We start from the raw sequence: 23,019 nt of genomic DNA on the forward strand, positions 1-23,019 counted from the left end.
GAGGAGTTTTTGTGGACAAGACACCACGAGATGCTAGGAACCTAATAGAGAATATGGTTGCTAATTCTCAGCAATTTGGCACCAACACAAGTGATCCAGCACCCAGAAGGAATAACGAGGTAAATATTTCTTCCCTTGAACAACAACTGATTGATCTGTCACCGCTCGATCGGTAGAGTTTGACCGATCGAGCGATGGACTTGTGACCAAGTTTCTGTTTTGCAAAAAGGTGGCCCGCTCGATCGGTTGAATCTTACCGATCGAGCAGAGCTGGTGTTGTTCGGGCAGTAAGTTTTGCAATTGTTGCTCGCTCGATCGGTTGAATCTTACCGATCGAGCGAGGCCCTTTTAAAAAAAAAAAAAATTCTTTTATTGCTTTTAATCTTGAAGCTTGTATGCTTAATTGTTATTTAATCCGAGTTTAGATGTTTATAACTGAGGTCTCACACCTTTACTCATCCAGACATTGCCTTTGTTGTCAACAAGTTATCACAGTTCATGAACTCGCCTTCTTCCATTCACTGGGGTGCAGTCAAATGTCTTCTGTGCTACTTAAATGGTACACGCTCCTATGGTCTTCTTTTTCGGAAAAGTTATTCTCTGATTTTGCATGCCTACTGTGATGCGGATTGGGCTGGTGATCTTGATGATCGCACTTCTACTGGTGTATATATTGTGTTCTTGGGCTCGACTCTTATCTCCTGAAGCTCCAAAAAGCAAGGGACTGTTGCTCGCTCATTTACTGAGGCTAAATATTGTGCCATTGCATCTACAGCTGCAGAAATCCAATGGGTTCGATCGCTTCTTCAAGAACTCGGGGTTGCTGTTGGGCCCTCCCCAGTCTCTATCCACTGTGACAATATTGGGGCTACGTATCTCTGTGCTAATCTATTTTTTCACTCCCGCATGAAACATATTGCCTTGGATTACCACTTTGTTCGCGAGCTGGTTCAGAGTAAACAAATTCGATGCTCTCATGTCTCTTCCTCTGATCAGCTGGCTGATGCTCTAACAAAGCCGCTTCCCAATACTCGATTGCGTCTACTTTGTTCCAAGATTGGTGTCTCTATGAGCTCACCATCTTGAGGGGGCCTATTGGAAATTTTGAAATATATTCTATATTATCTTCTATATATTTTGTAATTATATTTTTTTCTTTTATCTCTTAGGTCTTCTAGTTGTATATAAACATTAATCTTGTATTCATTTTTGGGAACATATCAAAAAAATATTATTCCAACCGTTTCTACATGTAGATCAAATTTATTTATTCAGTATGTTAAAATTTCTAAGAGAATGAATATTAGAAAAACTTCAAAGCATATTATTTGTTTAATTTCCTTATTTGAAATTAGGGTGTCTAGCCACCCCATGATTCAACACTATATATATATACTTAATTACTTGAGGTCCACACAAGTTATGTGTCGGTGGAACAAGGTGAAATTCCCATTTTGGGGCTGGAAGAAGATATATATTAATGATCAATTTTCTGAAAAACGTCGTCCACCTTATCTTGACCTCACATACTAGTTTTATCCAAAATCTGTCGAAGTGAGTACGCAACAAAGTGCCATTTTCATGCACAGATGGACATGGAATCATCCCAACAAAATTCACGCAACAAGACACCATCCCTGATACCCCCTTTACCCAGGGATTCCAGAGGATCTCTCGAGGTCTTCAATCCCACTTCTTATCCTTCCAGGACTACCAATCCTCCCCGCCAATCCTGGACTACTCGCAATAACAATCCCGACGACGCCGCCGCCGAGGGAATCACATCGTGGTTGGCCCTCAAGGACTCGACGGCTACTACTCCTCCTCCTCCGCTGGCTTCCAAGACTATTGCCGAGATATTCAGTGATTACGACGGTGTAAAGTCTCCCGGAGAGATCGGTGCGGCGGCGCAGAGGGCGGCTGAGTGGGGGCTGGTGCTGAAGACTGATGAGGAAACTGGTAAGCCGCAAGGAGTTAAGGTTAGGACCTCCGGTGATGAGCCGAACAGCAAGTCGGGGAAGCCCAGGAGGGATTCCGGCAACTCTATCCGAACCTCCGGCGATTCCACGGATGATGGACCAGGTTCCATTTTATTATATAAATTTTGTTTTCTCTTTTGTGTGTCCAAAAATGTTTCAAAATTCTAAGAATATACTCACTACACTAAGAATTTTATGGATATATATTTCTTAAATAACATGAATTAAGACGTTCTTGATTACTATGTAGATATGGTTTTGCATTTAAACTAAAACGAAGAAAATGAGAGCACAAAATCACATGCATATCATCATCATATGGATCGGATTAACTTTTAATTATACACTAATTGTATATATACTTGAGGACAAACACTCCGTGGGCGGCCTCACGGGTTAATTATGTGAGACGGGTCTTCTATTTGGGTCACCCATTAAAAAGTACTACATTTTATGTCAAAAGTATTACTTATTATTATAAATGTCAAAAGTATTATTTATTATTGTAAATATGGGTAGGATTGACCCGTCTCACGTATGAGACGGTCTCACAGGAGTGTTACTCATACTTGAGTACATATATCATTTTCAAAAAATTTTAACATGGAGGAGAGGTTTGTTATAATCCAATTTCGAAACTTGGGCCGGATGTTACGGTAGTGATTGGGAGAGCGATATGAGAAGTACTTCTTCATTTTTTTATTTTTTCCTTGACAAAATTTTGAAATTTTGTTAAGAAAAAATTGAGATTCATGATTACGTGTTATAAACTTGGGATGTTGAGTATGTGATGTAATCATAATATATTTTTCCAGTATTTTTTCCCATAAATTAATAAGTATTTATGTAATATAATTAATTTTTAAATTTTTTTTTTTGTTTTCAATATTTGTTTATACTTTTTTAAAAAAATTAAATTTATTTTTGTACAAACAAAATTAAGAAACGTCCAAAGTCTATTAGTATAGATACATGCACATAGGAAAAAAAGATAAAAATATATTGGCGAACCTTTAATTGGTCCCATCCTTCGCTAGCATGTTCTTAGATAGTAACATTTACGAATACAAGCATTATTGTTCAACAGTCCTGTGTAATTCAAAAATCCAAGGAACAAAATTTTGCTATAATAGGGATAAAATTGTATAGGGTACAAACCATCCTGGAACTAAAAAAACACGATCAGGTTTCTTGTTAGCGGGTCAATCCTTCTCATATTTATTATAATAAAAAGTAATATTTTTGGCATAAAAAATAATACTTTCTCATGGGTACCTCAAATCAAATTTATTGGTCCCTAGCTCCAATATATATACGTATACACGATTCATACGAACAATTAATCGTGTCAATGGATTAAATTAAATGTCCTATATCTTGAAAATATTAATGAATTATCAATGCCCGGATATATATATATAATTTTTTTTTTCCAATAATTGGTTAATATATGAGAATGATTGTGTAAAAATTAATTTAGGGAAAGAGAGAGGATTCCCAAGAGTATCCGAGGACATTAAGGATGCACTGTCGACGTTTCAACAAACATTTGTGGTGTCCGATGCGACCAAACCAGACTACCCAATAATGTATGCAAGCGCTGGATTTTTCAAGATGACAGGCTACACTGCTAAGGAGGTCATTGGTAGGAATAGGTACGTATTATTTTTTTTTTGAATTTTATAATTTTTACTTTTTATTATGACATTTTGAACTCTAGTCATGTAGTGTTTGGGAGAGCTTTTAGGAACCAATTCTCAGCTTTTTCTTAACAAAATTTTGAAAATTTGTGAAATTTTGTTAAGAAAAAGCTGAGAAGTGCTTCATAGAAGCTCTCCCAAACACTACCTCAGAAACTAATAATCATTTATCTCTTACTATTTAATAAAGAAAGATAGGTTCAAAGTAACTCTATTTGGTATTTTAATGTAAACGTCCTAAAATACCCCTAATTATATTAATTGAAATGTAAAAAAAAAACCAAAACAATAAGGATAAAAAAATAATATTTCATTCTCACTATCCCACTTTTTCAACCTCTTTCTCACGTTCATCACAATTATTGTAAAAACATAAAACATTTCATGTCTTTTTATCTTTTTTTCATTCAAATTTTTCTTTCAATTATTGTATTTTATGTAGTTTTCACACACAAATGTGTGCTTTTTTTCTAGTTTTTAGATGTTACAAACTTTGTATACTTTATACATTTTTGATCTCCGGCTTTGAAAGAAAAAGGTTGAAAAACCAAAGTTTTAGATTTTCATCGTCGGAGTAGTCAAAAACCAACCTTAGTTTAATTTTTTTTGACATAACGTAACTAAGAATGATACAGAGAAACTGAATTCTTATAAATTGATAATGAAAACAAAATTTTGTGAAGAAATTGAAAAGGTTCTTCCTGAATAATTATAATGTTGAGTCGTCACATCTATGATGCTAGTATTTGAATACGACATTTTTCTACTAATAATGTCATTCATAATTCAACAAGAGGAGCCCCATATGTTTTATAATATAATTACCCTATTTACTGTTTCACATTGTGACACATCGTGCAGCACAAAGGCCCTATACACACGTGAATAAATTTTATAAGATCTTTTTTTTTTGGTTACAAATTAGCACACAAATATCTTATAAAAAAAACTAATATCACATATACAAATCTTTGTGAAAAAAATGTTTAAGTTTAAAATTTTTTACTGAAGAACTAACCACAACAATGAATTGTAACCATGTATTTCATAGAAATTGACCAATTAATATATAATTGGTGTTGGAGAGGGGACAATATTTACGACATTTTGGTCGCGGGTGCAGTCGATTTTTGCAGGGGAAGGATACAGATCCAGATGATGTTGCAAAGATAAGGGAGGCATTACAAGGGGGATCAAGTTGGTGTGGTAGATTGCTTAATTACAAGAAGGATGGGACTTCCTTTTGGAATTTGCTCACTATTTCACCCATCAAGGATGAAACTGGAAAAGTCCTCAAATACATTGGGTAATCACTTGTTTCTTTCTATTATTTTCAAATTATAATGTTACCGTGAATGAACCTTTTTCTAGAAAAAATATAAGATCGAACCCGAGATAAACAGATAAAATATGCTAATATCGGGTGAAATATAACTCAATAAAATTGTAGTTCAGTCGCATTCATTGAACAACTCGATAACCTATATCTAATTTAGCCAAAATGCACCAACTTTTTTTTTTTTATCTTTACTATATTATAATACTTTTCTGCCTTTTAAAAACTGTTTTGGTATACAAATGATGACACCATTATATATTATATTTATACCCTCAAAAATACATTTGTCTTTTCATTGTTGTTTGATAAAATGAACAAAAACAATTCAATCTCATTATCTTCATCTCCCACCATCTTCTCCCATTATCTTTGTTTTTTCAAATCAAACAATTTAACTCACTATCTCTCCCACCATCTTTTCAAATCAAATATTTAAAATAAAATAAATATATAAGATTTATATATTATATCACACACGCAAAGCGTGTGCTGCTTGGATGCTAGTTTCAATAGAAATTACTCGAGACCGGGGATTAAAAATGATGTGGATTTTTTTATAATGATAATTTCGAATATTTTCTGATGTGGTGAGAATCGGAGTCAAAACTGAAATTAATTAATGCATGCGTTACAAAACATAGAAACCTAAAAATAGATGATTGTGTTATTTTTTTTAAAAAAATATTTTAAAATATAAATAAAAATACAATTTTTTTTTTTGTTTGCGTGTCACTGAATGGGAGATTTAGGGCCACACTGGGAAAAAAGAATTTAAAGATAGCAACATGTAGCTAAATTTTACTAAAGGTGAAATCGACAGTTTTAAATGCATAGAAATGAGAATAAAATCAACTTTATAATAAAAAAACTAGAACTCATGATGACAATCATATATATACCCTAAACTGTACGACTTGCTTATCTTAAATACAGTAATTATTGATCCGTGATATATGTAAATATTTTCACTATGATAATACAAACCACTATGATACCGTTTGGTATCATGGATGGTACGTGCGATAAATGAATAAAAACATGATAAGATGTGGATAAGCAAGACATAGATATGAATAATATGTTGTTTTTTATTTAGTAGGATTATTGTGTGTATTCTCTTAATCACCATTCAATTTCACTTATATGACACTCATCCTCCACTAATACCATGGGTTAAGAAGTATTTGTCATCAAGCCTATATCTAATGTTATACCGGGCCATGAGATATCATTGTGTTAACAAAAAAATGAGAAAAACATGGGATGAGTAAAAATTTGTGTCTCATCTCACTACCATCTCATGTACCAAACGGTACCTATATGTTTATTGTTTCAAGACATATAGAAAATGATTGGTAGATTTGGGAAGGGGGATTGGGTCTTATGTGAGTCTCGAACTGAAACCTTATCTCAAGAGGCCGGTGACGAAAATATGATGTTATTGAGTATTGAGTGCTTTTATATTATATTGAAGCAATAAATTAGGTTAGGTTTCTGAAAATTAAATATCGAGTTGTATATATATATATATATATATATATGGTCCCTCGTAACATGCTTGAGTGCCTATCAGAATAAATGTACCTGCAGGACATACATTCTCTCCTTATCCCAATCAATTATTTCTGCTTTTCGTAGCCAATTTCACATCTTATCATCTGGCCTCTTTATTCCGAATTTATTTACTTAATAAAAAGACTTAACATTTCTATTAAAAAAAAACAAGTTAAGAATAAAATTCGATAATATACGTTATCAAAACGACCAGAAAACAATTATATACGGTCAAAATTACAATTTTCCAATTTCTTTTATCTCATATGAGTACTGTGGGGTAGGGATGCAACTTCATAACTAGCTTTTTTCATCAAATGTTGGAATAGGTGTAGATCGATTTTCTTTGAGATACTTATATAATGGTGTCCCTAAATATTATCCATTTTAAAAAAAAATAAATTTCAACTGCTGAATGCTGATCCATCGGTCCATTTTCATGGTCCAGTGATTGATAGATAAACAAAGGTCTCATTTATAATTAATGACGAAAGTTTGTATGATCGAGCGGTTGTCGTTTTACCAAGAACTATCAAGACGGATGCCGTTTGGTAAATGTGTACTTCAAATCTTTTAAACTGTACAACATTTCTAGGGTCACGTTTCAATTATTCTATCTAATAACGATAATTATTACACCCAACAAAGTTGTTTAAAAATAAAAAATATAAATCTTTCCCCGTAACATATTCCCATTTTTTCTAAAAAAATTGAATTCGGAAGATCATATATATGAATGAGAGTGTGAATCCTAATCTGAGTCATCGTAGGATTCTCAAGCAATGGTTGTACATCAGTCTTCTTCTATAGCTTCCCAAAGATCTAATGCTTCAAGATAAGTTGTCATCTTAGGTAGTGTTTGAGAGAGCTTCTAGGAAGCACTACTTCTCAACTTTTTCTTCACAAAACTTCAAAATTTTGTGAAGAAAAAGCTGAGAAGTGCCTCTCCCAAAAACTACCTTAATAGCCCAAACTTGATAGTTCTCGCAATAAAAAATTGGTGGTGCCAGATGGGAGAAATTTGCTCCAGTTTCCCTTCTGGAAGGTGATTGTGTTTATGGATTTTGGGTTATTTTGTTTTGATTCACTCCACTCAAAGGTCCCTCAAGAAGTGGGCTCTAGGATACCAATTTGTTGTTTACAACAACAAAATATTATGAAAGTTTGTGGCTGCAATACTCTATGTATAGAGTTAGAAAAACATAACAAAAACCAGATATCTTCCTAATAGCAATTCAAAATAATTCAAAAACTATTTCCTAAAAACTTGGTCAATTAACCAATTGTTCTGCAAATTTTTAATAACTATTAGTAAGGCATTTTTTTTAACAGAGATTATAGTTATTGTATTGTAATAATATGCATTTTTAAATACTCTTTTTCTTTTTTGCTAATATTTGACTGTGGCAGAATGCAAGTGGAAGTAAGCAAGCACACTGAAGGAGCCAAGGAGAAAATGACCAGACCCAATGGCCTTCCGGAGTCATTGATCCGTTATGATGGTAATTATATTTGTATTACATATTTGATTCATCAATCTTGCTTAAAATATTATAAGAAAAACATGTAAATTTTTATTTGAAAATATTTGTGAAGCCCGACAGAAGGATTTGGCCTCGAATTCGGTAACCGAACTGGTGGATGCAATGAAGAAGAAACCAAGAGTAAGGGCACTAAGCGAATCGAGTAATCGTCCTTTCATTAGAAAATCAGGCGGCCGGAGCGACTTGGAAATCTTTGAGGCTCCGGGGAAGAAAAGTTACGACTACCCTATTCACCCCCGACGACATTCTCATACCAGCTCAAGACCTTCCATGCAAAAAATTGTTGAAGTCATTGAGGATCCTCAGAAAAAGAATCGTCGCAACTCTTTCATAGAGTACGACTTCGACTCTATGAATTAATTTGCATCCATGCATTGCATATAACTAAATATATTTTTCTAAACATGCATGCATGTATCTTGATCATAGTTTTTAGATATGGACTATATATAAGTATCTTAAAGTATAAGCGAAAGGCGAGGTTTACACGTAAACATTCTATATATATATATTTTTCCTTGCATGAGTATGATTAATTTGTTGTTGCAATATGTGAACCTAATGTACTTAGGATTTTAAAGAAAGGGCGGTTATCTTCTACTGCTCAAGAACATATCGAGCCCACTTTCGACCTGGTAGACGATGATGATAATGATGACTATGATTCTTCTTCTGAGAGTGATGATGATGGAAGACCTCAAAGTGTTGATGACAAAGTGAGGAAGAAGGAAATGAGAAAGGGTATCGATTTAGCCACCACCCTCGAACGTATCGAGAAAAATTTCGTTATTACTGATCCAAGATTGCCTGACAATCCTATTGTAAGTGCACAAATTATAGTTAAATGTAATGTAATTATCCCGGAAATTTGAAGCCAATTAATGATAATTTTTATGCATTTTTGTTAGATTTTTGCTTCTGATAGTTTCTTGGAATTGACCGAGTACAGTAGAGAAGAAATCTTGGGGAAGAACTGCAGGTAAACATTTAAAGTGAAAGTTTGATTCATCATTTAATTTGTAGATTGCTCGATCATGCTATATATATGTATTATTTACAGATTTCTTCAGGGCCCCGAAACCGATCCAACAACGGTGAGGAAAATCAGGGAAGCCATTGATAATCAAACAGAAGTAACCGTTCAGCTGATCAACTATACGAAAACTGGCAAAAAGTTTTGGAATCTTTTCCATTTGCAGCCTATGCGTGATCAAAAGGTGATCATCATCTGCGATATATATTCATGTGATTTCGGATCTTGAATCTTTTGGTGTAAGCAGGGAGAGGTACAGTACTTTATCGGGGTGCAGCTCGATGGAAGTGAACACGTAGAGCCTCTTCATAACTGTATCCCTGAAACAACAGCCAAAGAAAGTGCAAAATTGGTATATATATATGTTTCAACTCTTATTTTTCTTGCCATTTTTTCCCATATATATAGTCTCGGTGATGCTTAAAAGTCAGGTAAATTTAAGTGCATTTCTTTTCTGTTGTTTGGTTGTTAGGTGAAAGAAACTGCGGAAAACGTTGATGATGCCGTGAGAGAGCTTCCAGATGCCAACATGGTAGAGCGAAAATTTATGCTTGGATTACGTTTTCTGGGAATCCCTAACTTCATTCTACGTGCAGAAACCAGAGGATTTGTGGGTAAATCATTCGAAAACCGTCCGTCCAAAGCCCCATAGGAGGGATAGTCTTTCTTGGAAAGCATTTCAAAAGGTACTATATATTTTAGGAAAAATGAAAACAAGTCCAATTTCTCGAGTTTCTTGATCTTCTAGTGGTGACACTATCCCTCGTTTTTGCTTATGCAGATTCTGGATAATGGAGAAGAGATAGGCTTGAAACACTTCAAGCCTATTAGACCATTAGGTTCTGGTGATACCGGGAGGTGCGTATAAAACGAGGTGTACGTATTGCCTAGCTTCCCATTTTCTTCTTGAGCAATGGACATAAATATTGTTGAACCTGTTTCAGTGTGCATCTGGTAGAACTATGTGAAACTGGGCTATACTTCGCCATGAAAGCAATGGATAAGGGTGTAATGCTCAACCGAAACAAGGTACGTACTTTTCCAATGTTCATGCATTAATCTATCTTCACTGTTGTACAATCAAATATTATCCATTAAACTTTGTCTTCAATTTTTCTGGATCGGGCTCGTTTGATCTATACTACAGGTGCACAGGGCTTGTGCAGAGAGGGAAATATTGGATTTGTTGGATCACCCTTTTCTTCCAGCATTGTATGCTTCATTTCAGGTTGGGTAAAATGAAATGAACCTCAACGAGAACTTGAAATCTCTGGTCTCGTTTTTCTCCAAGTTCTCCTAGTATTATTTTTGTGAATCTTTGAAGCATTTTGCAGACCAAAACTCATGTATGTTTGATAACCGATTATTGCCCTGGTGGAGAGCTCTTCCTTCTTCTTGACAAACAGCCCACCAAAGTATTGAAAGAAGATGCAGTAAGGTGCACTAGATCATATATACTTTTATTCAAAAACAATATTGTAAAAAATTAATTAAGCAGCAAACAATTCAAATATAACATGATCAAATAATGTAACTGATATATAACTGGTTAATTAATGTTGTAGATTTTACGCTGCAGAAGTAATCATAGCGCTCGAGTATCTTCACTGTCAAGGTACGTAGAACTATATATATTCATGATATATAACACATAAAAACATAGAAATTCCATCGGTACGTATTAATAAAAAGAGTAATGCTACATGTACAACGATTTTTGTACAACAAATCTTACAACACAATGCAAAAATTAAATATATCAAAATCTCACGATAAATTGAATACAAAATCTCGCGATAAAATAGCAAATATCATGATATAATTGTTGTAAATATCGTTGTACACGATATTTGTTGTACCTTGAGCATAATCCTAATAAAAATCCATGGTTTTCAGGTATAATCTACCGGGATTTAAAGCCAGAAAACATATTGCTTCAGAACAACGGTCACATTCTTTTGACAGACTTTGATCTATCCTGTTTAACATCTTGCAAGCCACAGGTTCATAAACCTCATATATCCTTGCTATAAATGTTAAGCCGCATCAATGTTTATATATATTTAAATAAATTTAATTCTGGGTACTCATGTGACTTGTACAGCTTCTGATTCCAGAGTCCAAGGAGAAGAAGAAGAAGAGTAAGAAAATAAAACAGGATCCAATCTTTGTAGCTGAACCGATGAGGGCGTCAAATTCTTTTGTTGGTACCGAAGAATACATTGCTCCGGTTAGTATGTAACTTACATTCATTCTAGGGGATTCACTTTTATTCTTTGGATAAATTAAATGTCATCTATATATGGTGCGAATAGATTATCCTATTATATTTAAGTTATATATAAATATATTTTTAAAGCATAATCACCAGAATTAATCCATGGAAGCTCAATCTGCCTAATATATATTCAACAAACACAATCATGCATGCACCAAATTAAAGGCACCTAGCTACTTGTATATATATATATATGAGGAATTTTCAGCTGTCCAACCATGTTTCTCCACTTGGTCCGCGACCACTAAAACACGGTAGTGGGTTTTAGTGATGTAAAAAAAAAAAAAAAAAAACCACTAAAACCCGCATGGTTGGGCAGCTGATCAACATTCCTCTATATAAAGTTCTTTCTACTTGAAAAATATTTACTGCAACAATTAATTTTTTAAAAATCCACACTTGTATATAAGTTCGAAGTTTGAAACGAACATTAATTTTGAATTCGATTTTCAACATAGCAAATGCTTAAATTCGATCGATAACAAAATCAATCAAGAGATTTCTAGTGTTTAATAACCAAGAGGCCTCTAAGGTAGTGTTTGGGAACTTTTGAGGTTTTCCTTCAACAAATTGTAACTTATAGATTTCGAGATTACCATGAGAGTTATTATTTCGGGATAGAAAAATGCAGTAAGTTCGTAACACTTGTGATTAAAAAAGTTCGACTCTTGTCTCGATCAAATTAATTTCTGTTAAAATTTCTATAACTTAATTGAATATATATTTAACTTTTTTTTTTATTTTTTTATTTTTGATTGCTTATGATGTTTGTACGATATATACCTTGCTTCTTCTAAACAGGAAATTATTACTGGAGCAGGCCATACTAGTGCAGTAGACTGGTGGGCTCTTGGTAATTTTATTCTTTAATTTCAATTTTTTTTATTTTATTTTTATTTTTTTTACATTTGAAACAGTATTTCCAAGTATTTAACATATCAATCAATTTTCAACTGAAATTTCTTATTTTCATTGCGTTTGAGGGAGGGCAATATTATTTTGGAAGCCTCCTTAATCCTTATATATGTTGGACGTGAGAATTATCTCAAAATTCATTGCCGATATTATTCAAATTGTTACTAAACGATTTGGATACTTCACTTAATTAGCGAAAGCTAAAGTTTTTCATCGCGATTAAATTTTGCACATGGTTTTTTGTTATGAATGTTGGATTTGTTATTTCTTTTGTAGGAATTTTGCTATATGAAATGTTGTATGGATACACGCCATTCAGGGGAAAGACAAGGCAGAAGACGTTTTCAAATGTTCTGCACAAGGATTTAAGGTTTCCAAGAAGTAAAGAGGTGATGTTTCATCCACATTTTTATTACCTGCCACACGCTCTCATGCATGCGTGCACCGTGAGAGGCGGAACCAGAATTTCTAGTCTACCCAAGCTAAAACTTTAAGCTCCCGAATCTTTTAATATTTTCAATTGAGCTAACCGGGCTAATACCAAATTAATCCAAAAATTTTCAAAATTTATATATACAAAAATTTGAAAATATTTCAAGCCACCCGGGCTGTAGCAAGTGTGGCTCCACCCTTGGTGTGATCCACAATGGTTCGGTGATACAATTAGCATGGCCATGGTCCGCGATCGCGGTCGCGGAGGTTGCCATTCCAGTTCTATTGACATTTCGCGGAACAGTCGTGGTTATCGTCGCGGGGTATTTTAATAATAAAAATAGAAATAATTATATGATTTGAAAAATTTTTAATTCAAAAAAATTGAAAAAAAATACACAAAACGTTACACGACGGTCGCGAAAACCGCGAAATCTGCGTTTCGTTCCGTGACATCCGCGAATTCGCTGATATTTCAAAATAGAGCAACATTATATTAGACAACTGTTTTCACCCAGAACTTTGTCGCGGCAGCTGCCATTCCTGTTCGGAAAAATGTGGACTTATCATATAGTCTTGCATCAACTATTTCAGTATATATTGTCAAAACTTATTTCTGATTAGACTCATCGAATAATGATAAGAACGTCGAGTATCATCATCCCATGATTCCAGTATCATTGATAGTGCCTGCAAAAGAACAAATCGATTGTAATAATAGTACATTATAGTCTCTCTTATCATATATCTAGATCGAATCTTCAACCATTATTACATCAAGGGTTGATCGAGATTCGAAAACCATGTGAAATATATCAAAAAATACATGATAGTATCGCATATGTACAACTTGAAAAAAATATTTTTCCTAAAGCATATATCTTGCTCTGACCAGACACTCCATACACTATTATCTATTCAAATCACATAGGATATCCACACCTATAGGCGAACGATGAATCCTCAACTACAATACACTAGATCCTACATATGTCACATCCACACCCAATTTGGCCACGTGATAACCCTCATGGAGTCGGTACACGGGTCAAAATACAATCCTAACATGTAGAGTTTCAGTGTTGTCCTGGACCATTAGGACTAATCGTATACTACCATATTGCGGGCTTATCCACTTGATAAATGGTAACTACTTGAAAAGTATTAGCGAGGGTTGTTCAATTAACTCATCAAATGAGCACTCATTATATGTTTGAAAATATCTACGTCCTTACCAATGAAACGAGATACACAATATCACAAATTCTAGTCTCGAGCTCAAATAACCTTACTTTTGTTTAGGCGGGTGAATCGATCGACTAAGAAGTTATTTAGAATGTACAATAACTTAAATATGTGTTTCATGACCGTCATCATATATATATGTACGAGAAATTTTCAGCTGTCCAACCATATTTCCTCACTTGGTCCGCGACCACTAAAACCCGTGGTTTTTGTTTTTTTTTCGCATCACTAAAACCCACTATCGGGTTTTAGTGGTCGCGGACCAAGTGGGGAAACATGGTTGAGCAGCTGAAAATTCCTCTATATGTACAGTCTCATATTTATAAATATTATAGTATATTCATGGTTTTTATCTATGTAACTTGTATGTGTATATAACAACAAATTAAAAGAAAAAATTATTTTTTTAATCCTGTATGTTTGTCACTTTGCGATTTTGGTCATCTATATTTTCAGATTTTAGTTTAAGTACGCTATCTTTATTTTTTTGGAAATTTTAATTCTTTTTTGATGTGGCGCTGATGTGGCATCAATACAATGCTGATGTAGAGATGACGTGTCAAGTGTCACGTAAGCATTTTCGAATAAAAAAGACTGAAAAAATCGAAACATGTAGGACTAAAACTGAAATATGAAAACGTAGAGGAGCGAAATCGCAAAGTGACAAATATAAAAGACGAAAATTGCAGTTTTTCCCAAAATAAATGCCAAAATAAATATAAAACATAAATCAAATTAAAATATAAATTGTTATTACACTTGAGTCAATTAAATCTTGGCTTGTAGAACATCTAATCCAATAACATAATCATTGCTAAGATGATGTTCATCTATTGGAGGTAAAGTTTGATATTATATGTGTGTGTATTATCTCATATTGATATATATGTAAGTAGTGTTTATATATTTGAATTGGCTAATAAGTGATTAGAGATGAACTTCTATATATGGCATAATTTTGAGTTCACAATTTTTATGTACTTTCATCTGGTGTTTTCTCATGTGCTATATATATATATATATATATATATATATATATATAAACACAAAATAAGTGCAGCACATTATAATTAACCAAATTTGTACGACCGCATGCATGCAACAGGTTAGTCTCCAAGTAAAACAGTTGATGTATCGATTATTGCACAGAGATCCCAAAAACAGGTTAGGATCAATAGAAGGGGCTAATGAAATCAAGCAACATCCATTCTTCCGTGGGATCAATTGGGCTCTTGTTCGTTGCACGGTATTAACTCTCTCTCTATCACTATTTCTATCTCTGTATACATATTAATGTACATTCCTCTGAAAATAAAATTTTCAAATGGTAAATCTTATATATGATTCCACGGGTGAAAAATATTGTTAAATGAATTGGTAAATTGAAATATTATCAAGTGGTTTTGGTAGACCCGACCTGGTTACTAATGGCCAGGCCTGGTTTCATGTTCGAAATCAGCGACGGTAGTAAAAGATGATCGTCGCTGAATTCAGGAACTTTAGACTGTCGATGAGCTCGAAGAGGTTCTTTAAAAAAATTTAGATAATTTTCCAAAAACCGTCGCTAACTGCGCTGATAAGTGATTTAGCATTTTTTTTAATTGGCTTGAAGATCATTTTATGAATTGGTTTAGTCCTTGGAATGTCGTTTCTTGGTTGTGTTATGATCTTAGAAATTGATAATTCTTGAGTTTGGGTTTGTAGAAGATGAGCCCATAACAGTCTCATATTTTAATGTATTGGGTATTTAATTACTTCAAAATCTTATATGATTTTTTTAAAATCTAACATTTGTATGATTAATTTTTCAGAATCCTCCTACTCTGGATGTTCCCCTATTCGAGGAGAAACAAAAAGATGTTGATCCCGGGTTAGATGATTTGCAAAAAAATGTGTTTTGAAAGGTAATTCCTCTTGATTCATTTATTTTTTTTATTTTTTTATTTTGAGATAACTTGTTTCATCTATTTAGAAATTGAAGTGTTGCAACTTCTTCAGTTACCTTAGTAGAAAATTCAAATTTTAGTTGCCCCTTGTCTTCTTAGACATTTTTTCCCCCGACGTCATATAAAATTGGGAAAGTACATTTTGTTGGTCTATTAACTAATTTAATTTTGGATGGTAGTCCATTAATATTTTTTTAAGTTGGTTTTAGTACACTAAATTTTAATTTTCGGTTATTTTGTTCAAATTGCCGATGAGACATAAAAAAATCAACAATTTTTGATGTCACATCAATATTTTGGGTGCCACGTCCGATGAAATAGGACTGAAATTCAAATAAATTAAAGTTAGTGTACTAAACCGAATTAAAAAAATTTAGTGGACTAAAACATAAAGTAGGAAAAATTAGTAGACTTAACATGTTATTTTCCTTATTAAACTCTGCTCACTTTTTGCCACTTCTAGAGTTACGTTGGACGAATTATTTTGATAACTAGAAGTTTACATGTAACCTTAACCTCTTGGTTGTTAACCAGTAAACATATTTTTTCGGTCCCCTAGATAGGTTGTGTTTGGATTTGATATTTATGTTAAATTTAATAGCATAAATTTTGATGAACTTATTTAAATTTTAGAATAGGATTTGGGGAAAAAATTTCAAAATGAGATCTTTTGGAAAAAAATTTGGATTCCATTGTATTGACTCATATGAAATGCAAGAACTCAAATTTGTGGAATTCAAGAATATCCAAACAAGTGTCGGAATCTAAATCTTAGATTTGAAACAAAATTTTCAATCCAAATGTAACTTCTTTTTTCTTTTTTTAGGGAATCCAAATGCAACTTATTTCAACTTAATTCATCTGCTAGAAATTGAGTTTTGATTATAATATATTTAAAATATGCCCAATGTTTTTATTAAAAAAATATATCGATGTCTTTTGAAATCCATATATACTTTAAATCACTCCCCGTATCAAATTTTTTATCCAAGCCTTATGTTTTAAAATTAATTTGGCTAAATTAAAACTTTATGAATTTCGTTATTAGGATTGAACTTCAATGGACCCAACCCATGCAAATCTAGCTATAAATCCAGCAATGGCGTCCGTGGAGAAATCGAAGCTTCTGCCACCGTCAATTAGTGTAGTGTGATAATATGGTTTTTTTTTTTTATCAATAATATTATTGTAAAAATTGTGAATTAGTTTGCTGCTGCTTCTTCTTCTTATTATTATTATTATTATTATTATTATTATTGTTGTTGTTGTTGTTGTTGTTGTTTATTATTATTATTATTATTATTATTATTATTATTATTATTATTATTATTATTATTATTATTATTATTTTATTATTATTATTTTTTAATTTATTTTTATTTTTATTTTTAATATTACTGTTGGGACACTTGTAGTTTCAATTTGTTAATAAAACCAAATTAGGACGATATATATAAACAAAGGTGTACTTCAAATTCATTTGATTGTTTGACTTAATTTATATTAGACAAATTTCATGTCTACGTTTCATTAATCTATTATCTATCTATTATTACTATTAATTTTTTTTGACGGGTATTATTACTATTATTTTATTATAAAGATAGATTTGAAATACATAAAAAAAAACCTTATGTGAGATTGTATCATGAGTTTATTTTGAGACACATCTTCAACCCGACCTGACTTATAAAAAAATATTATTTTCAAAAGTATCATCTTTCACCGCATGTATGAATCGGATTAATCCGTCTTCGCGAGATTTTTTTTTTTTTTTTTAAGCTGCTTGTCCAGGTTAACTTTGAAGCCTTTTCAAAAGGATTACAAGAGACCTACTTTTTGAAATAAACCCAACATGAATTTTACTTTAAATTCATTCATCAAATCATTTTCAAAATCAAATTTCTTTCTCCAAATAAAATATTTTCATCCAACTCAGAGTAATGTTGTGTTTGGATCGAGTTGATTTGGAATTTGGGAAAAATATTTGATTGATTAGTTCAAATGACTATAATTTGGGAGAATATGAAATCCACTACATTGATACATACAAAAATTCAAATTAAATGAGATAAAGTAATTTCAAATCCATTTAATTCGAAAGCATCGAAATAAGTGTGATGTATTTAGATAATGAATTTCAAATAATTCAGTCTAAACACACCGTTAATGTTTTATTTTGTTATACAATGAAATATGCAATTGAGTATATCTATTATATATTTTGATACTCACTAAAATTGGAGGGTGCAATCCAATATCCTAGTCCAAGCTAAGCCCAAAGCTTCAAGTTTGGAATGAACTTGAAACCAAGCAAAGAGTGTTAGAGGGGGTCGGGGACGCTCAAGTCAGAGTCGAAAAATAAATAAGTAAAGAGGAGAGCTTGAGCGTTCCCTCAAAATGAAAGTAATCAGTAGCAAATAAAGTAAACAAACTCGGTATTTATAGAGTAGAAGGTAGGGGACCACGCATATTTCGTAGGAGACCATGTGAGTGATATTCACACGCTTGTTCATCCGAGGCTCGCCCTTGAGACGAAGATGAAGCTAAGAGGTCTTGCCCTTGAGACTAATCTTAGGCTAAGGGCTCACCCACCATAGGTATGCACTACCCTAACTACTCTCCTCTATCATCGTCATCCTCAACTCCTAGGCTCATCCTCGATCACCTCACCTCATCACCTTCCCACCTCCCTCGGCTCCTCCACTCTTAGGCTCATCCCCAACTTGTAGCGACTCAACCCGAATTACTACCTAATCAGAGTTTAAGAGCATAATTAAACATACATTAAAATAAATCATTGCAAAAGACTTAAATAAAAGCAGACCGGCAGAATACAACCAATTAAACAAATTCGATTATACAACCCAATCGAATGAATGAGCCTAAAGGGCAAAACCTACAGCTAATCATGCTGTCTCCACTGGTCACTGGCTACTCCAAGCTCCTGGGGCTCAATCCTGCACCTACACCTGCCCCGTCGAATGGGGTGTCCAGATACACAGAAAAGACTGGACGTGAGCTCTAAGCTCAATACGAAAGCAATGATATATAAAATATATGCAACACATAAGTGTATTTAAAACGAGAGTAAAACAGTACTCAGAGGCGCCATGAATATACAGGGCAATATCGGGTAACAAGTCCGTGGTGCCGCTCCTATATTCACCTATCAACTATAGCGTCTACTCCACCGTCGTGATCGCTCCTAGTGATAGCAAAACCAGGGGCTGAGTGTCCCCAGACACGAATCCGCAGGAAGTAACGCCTCACTGACAGAAACTGTCAATGACTCACATCATACCAGATGCAGTCAACCGTAAAAACATGCATGTGCTAAAGCCGTAAAACATGGTAAAACAAGTAGCACATACTCATGCAACACATACAATATATATCATGTTGGCTATCTCAGTCAGTACTTACGTACCTTACTATAGGCAGTCCTAGCCGTCCCATTCTAGGTTCCCAGCCTATCATCAACTCTACAATGCAAATATTCATGCATCATTAATTAAGCTCTAAAAGCCTTAACTAAGCTATTGAATACTCCTAAATATTTTAAGGAGACCATAGCTATACCTGCGTCCGTCGTCAGCCCTCTGATGGAGACTATCCTGCAACTAGGGGCACACCCCTGCTGCAGCTCCACAGCCTCGAGCACGGCTCCACTACACGAGCACTGCTCCGCTACTATGTCAGACACTATCTGATTATACTAGAATATTTTCCCTACTCCAACTTTAAAATAAGAGTACCCAAAGCCCTAAAATAGAGCCACGTGGGCGAAGGATAGGAAGTTGGTGTGAGTCTCAAATGAGCTTCTCGGCTCTCTATATATAAGCGAGGGTTCGAGTCGTCCGTTAACGCCTTCGGAGCGTCCGAACTGCTTCGGGCCGTCCGATCATCTCATCGGATCGTCCGATCTCCGCCATGTGTCAATCAAATTGCATGCAACCATGCACCTGTCCCGAACACTGTTCGGATGGTCCGAACTGCCTCTTCGGATGGTTCGAAGTCACCCCTATGACGTCACCGATGACATAATATTTCAGGACAGCTTGCTGGGCTACTCTTCGGATCGTCCGAAGCCTTCAGAGCCTCCGAAGCCTGGCTCCGTCCATGTTCGGATCCTCCGAAATCAGGTTCGGAGCGTTCGAACCCTTCGAACCTTACCCACCATTTCCGAGTGTCCTGAATCCATTTCTGGACTCCATTAATCCATTTGGAATTTCCTTAATCATGTTTTACTTAATCTAAACATGATTACACGATTAATTACGCATTAATCGTTAATTTTGGATACGGGTCACTACATTCTCCCCCCCTTAAAAGATTTCGTCCTCGAAATCTAGGATAAACCTCGAGAACGTACTAAAAACCCTTGCTTGAGTATCTGGTCAAAATAGCTTCCGACAAACTCAGACTCTTGTCAAATTCCCTGTAAGCATCCATTAATGCTGCACCGCATTAATATCCTCCCAACTGAAGATTACTGCGCTGCTGGTTGACATTCAAACTTTCTCGGCACTAATGTATCACAACACTGATACGTCTTTCATACTGACCACGATCTCACTGCCCACGAAGGATACAAACACCCGCTTGATCGAGATCATCATCCCAAGTAAAATCTTAAACTGACGAAGACCAAGTCATAACCTGATTGGTTTACGACATTCGTCGAATCACTTACCGAAACTCAATCTAACCATCTAATGGTTCCAAAAGTTTTCAGTGCTCAATACCTCTAGTCAGGAAACACTAATCCCAACACTGTGTTGACACAACAAAACCCGAATTTCTTCTCAAGAGAATCTTGTTGACCCAAAGCTATACTCCAACATAACTTCTTAACGTGATTCCAAACTGGTCATCCATCCCGTGCTCCACCGAAGCAAACGATCTTCCTAAGCAATTACTGGGAACTAAGACCATCCAGTCTAGTACCAATCACAGTTCATGTTTCTTAGTATAACTCAACACTGTGCCCTGATGAAAACTATCATCGCTCACCGATAATGACACTAAGTCATCTTCTAACCATCGGCTTGCGAAGTCACACATACATTGCAATAGAAGTTATCACACCTCTGATGATCTACATCATCTCGACCATAGGTTATTCACCCACGAATTCAATCGATAGACATCCTCCTGATTGTTATACATACTTGCAATCACTGTGCACACATCAAGACTAAGGCAAGCTCCTACCAATCTGCTCGACTGGGACATTCCACAGTACGCAGACATATGGAAACGCTTCTTGTTCCGTCTTAACACCCGACAATTACATGCGTCTGATATAACACAACTCGGAGTCTCTGGTGATACCACCATCGCTCGTCCCAACTTCCCAAGGTTGAACATAAAGATCCTGGAAACTAAATCCCAACGGATCCTCCAGAGTCAAATCATTCCTTTTTGCTGAAGGCATCAGCCTTAGCGCTGAAAAGACTAATTCATCTATTCCCTAGTCGCTCTGGGAAAAACACTTATGCTTGAAGTAACTTGTCACCCAAAACGTCTCTGATTGTCGTTCATTGCTAAAACGCAATATCTTTGACAAACAGTCTGCATGGATGTGACTCACTGACTCGAAAGAAAAAATTCGATTCATCACGATCTTGAGAAATCTTCGATCTCAAAGACAAACCACGTTGGCTACTAAGTCAATTCTTGACTATCTCAGTCACTTCAGAGATATCGCACATCACTCGCTGAAAGATTAGTGACACCACCTGCTGGATCTCGAGAACTAGATCCCAGCTAATGCCACATCTCACAATCATCCACTGATGTTCATACGAGTACACAATTCTCGTTGGATCTCAAACACAACGGTATACTAAGACATCATCACAAGAACACTGTCCTGGGAACTACCAATTTACTTGCTTGTTTCTCCTGTCTAGTTAATACCTAACTTGACCATACAAGTCAATTGAAATCTTCCGGTATATTCGTCTCTGGCAAACCTATAGACTCCAAAGCATCACCTGCTCCGAGACTATACCAAGTACTCATCTCCTAAGCACTAAGCGACAAAATACTATCCCAAGTATTCTCGATTGCTATATCCAAATCATCACTGATTGGATTTACCCTATCGATCTCGTCGAACTACTGATGCTCGCACTTGTCTGATCAAACAATCGCTGATCATCTAAACCTACGTGGCTCAATCAATAACCATGACTCAGCTGCCACAAAGAACTATTTCCAAACACTTGGAATACTCAGTTCGCTCTGGTTTCAACACACCCATTATTGATAATCCATACAATAGCTATTAGTAGCATATCGACACAATCTCATGCCTTACTACTAAAAGCTGCCTCGTACACTGAACTTAATCAACCTAACTCTAACAGAGTTAGCCAATAACCACTAGTAGTCATTAGCACAAATCTCGTGCCACCTTAGCACTACCAATCGTTGTCTTGTTCACCCAAGGAAAACATCAAGATAAACTAAGCCCATTTCCATCCCATGGAAAATCCTACGCTCAATCTCTGAAAATATCAGACAGTACTTAGCGCAACCACTGGACTCACTATCCTTGCCTCGTTCATCCAGGATGAATATCATGATTCGTCAAATTCAGAATCATAACTAACGAATCTCCAAGATTTTTACAATCTTTGAACACTCTCCTGATTATATCCCTCATTAACACTGTACAACAATTTAAGACTAAGGTAGCTTACCACGATATTCCACCTGGAAAATCACCAAGGTTTCACGGTCATAGGCCATGCTTCCCTCACATCTCAAATAGTCCTGTACAATCCTCAACATCTGATATAATCCAATATTGATGAAGTCAATCATCAAGGAGTAGTCCTCGTATTTGAGTTGAAGTCTTAAAACAGCATCCCATCCAAGTTCTTGGATGATTCCTATCACAGGGAAACTCTAACCACAACTCTGATGACAACCTCTAGTCATCGCTGGTAGAAATCCTTCTTCCTACTAGATTCACACGTCTAACAGTAACTCAAAGGTTAAAACCTATCTGCTCAGAGTACACACTTGTCAAGGAAATCCC

At 34.9% G+C, this 23,019-nt stretch overlaps 1 protein-coding gene across 1 annotated transcript; it reads left to right on the top strand.

Annotated features, from left to right (window-relative positions):
- Positions 1–1,515: 1,515 nt before the first annotated feature.
- Positions 1,516–17,226, top strand: LOC140879952 (phototropin-1-like). Its single transcript, XM_073283987.1, has 23 exons — positions 1,516–2,082; positions 3,460–3,634; positions 4,803–4,985; positions 7,983–8,074; positions 8,169–8,451; positions 8,688–8,937; positions 9,025–9,095; positions 9,177–9,333; positions 9,397–9,501; positions 9,622–9,681; positions 9,746–9,835; positions 9,931–10,007; positions 10,094–10,178; positions 10,297–10,377; positions 10,484–10,587; positions 10,715–10,764; positions 11,046–11,152; positions 11,254–11,379; positions 12,229–12,280; positions 12,619–12,731; positions 15,125–15,265; positions 15,831–15,923; positions 17,014–17,226. Exons 1-22 carry the CDS (start codon positions 1,590–1,592, stop codon positions 15,918–15,920), a joined length of 2,985 nt encoding a protein of 994 aa, XP_073140088.1. The 5' UTR covers positions 1,516–1,589; the 3' UTR covers positions 15,921–15,923; positions 17,014–17,226.
- Positions 17,227–23,019: the final 5,793 nt, after the last annotated feature.

Source organism: Henckelia pumila, chromosome 1 (assembly GCF_033568475.1).
Source record: "Henckelia pumila isolate YLH828 chromosome 1, ASM3356847v2, whole genome shotgun sequence".
Taxonomy (NCBI): Eukaryota; Viridiplantae; Streptophyta; class Magnoliopsida; order Lamiales; family Gesneriaceae; genus Henckelia; species Henckelia pumila.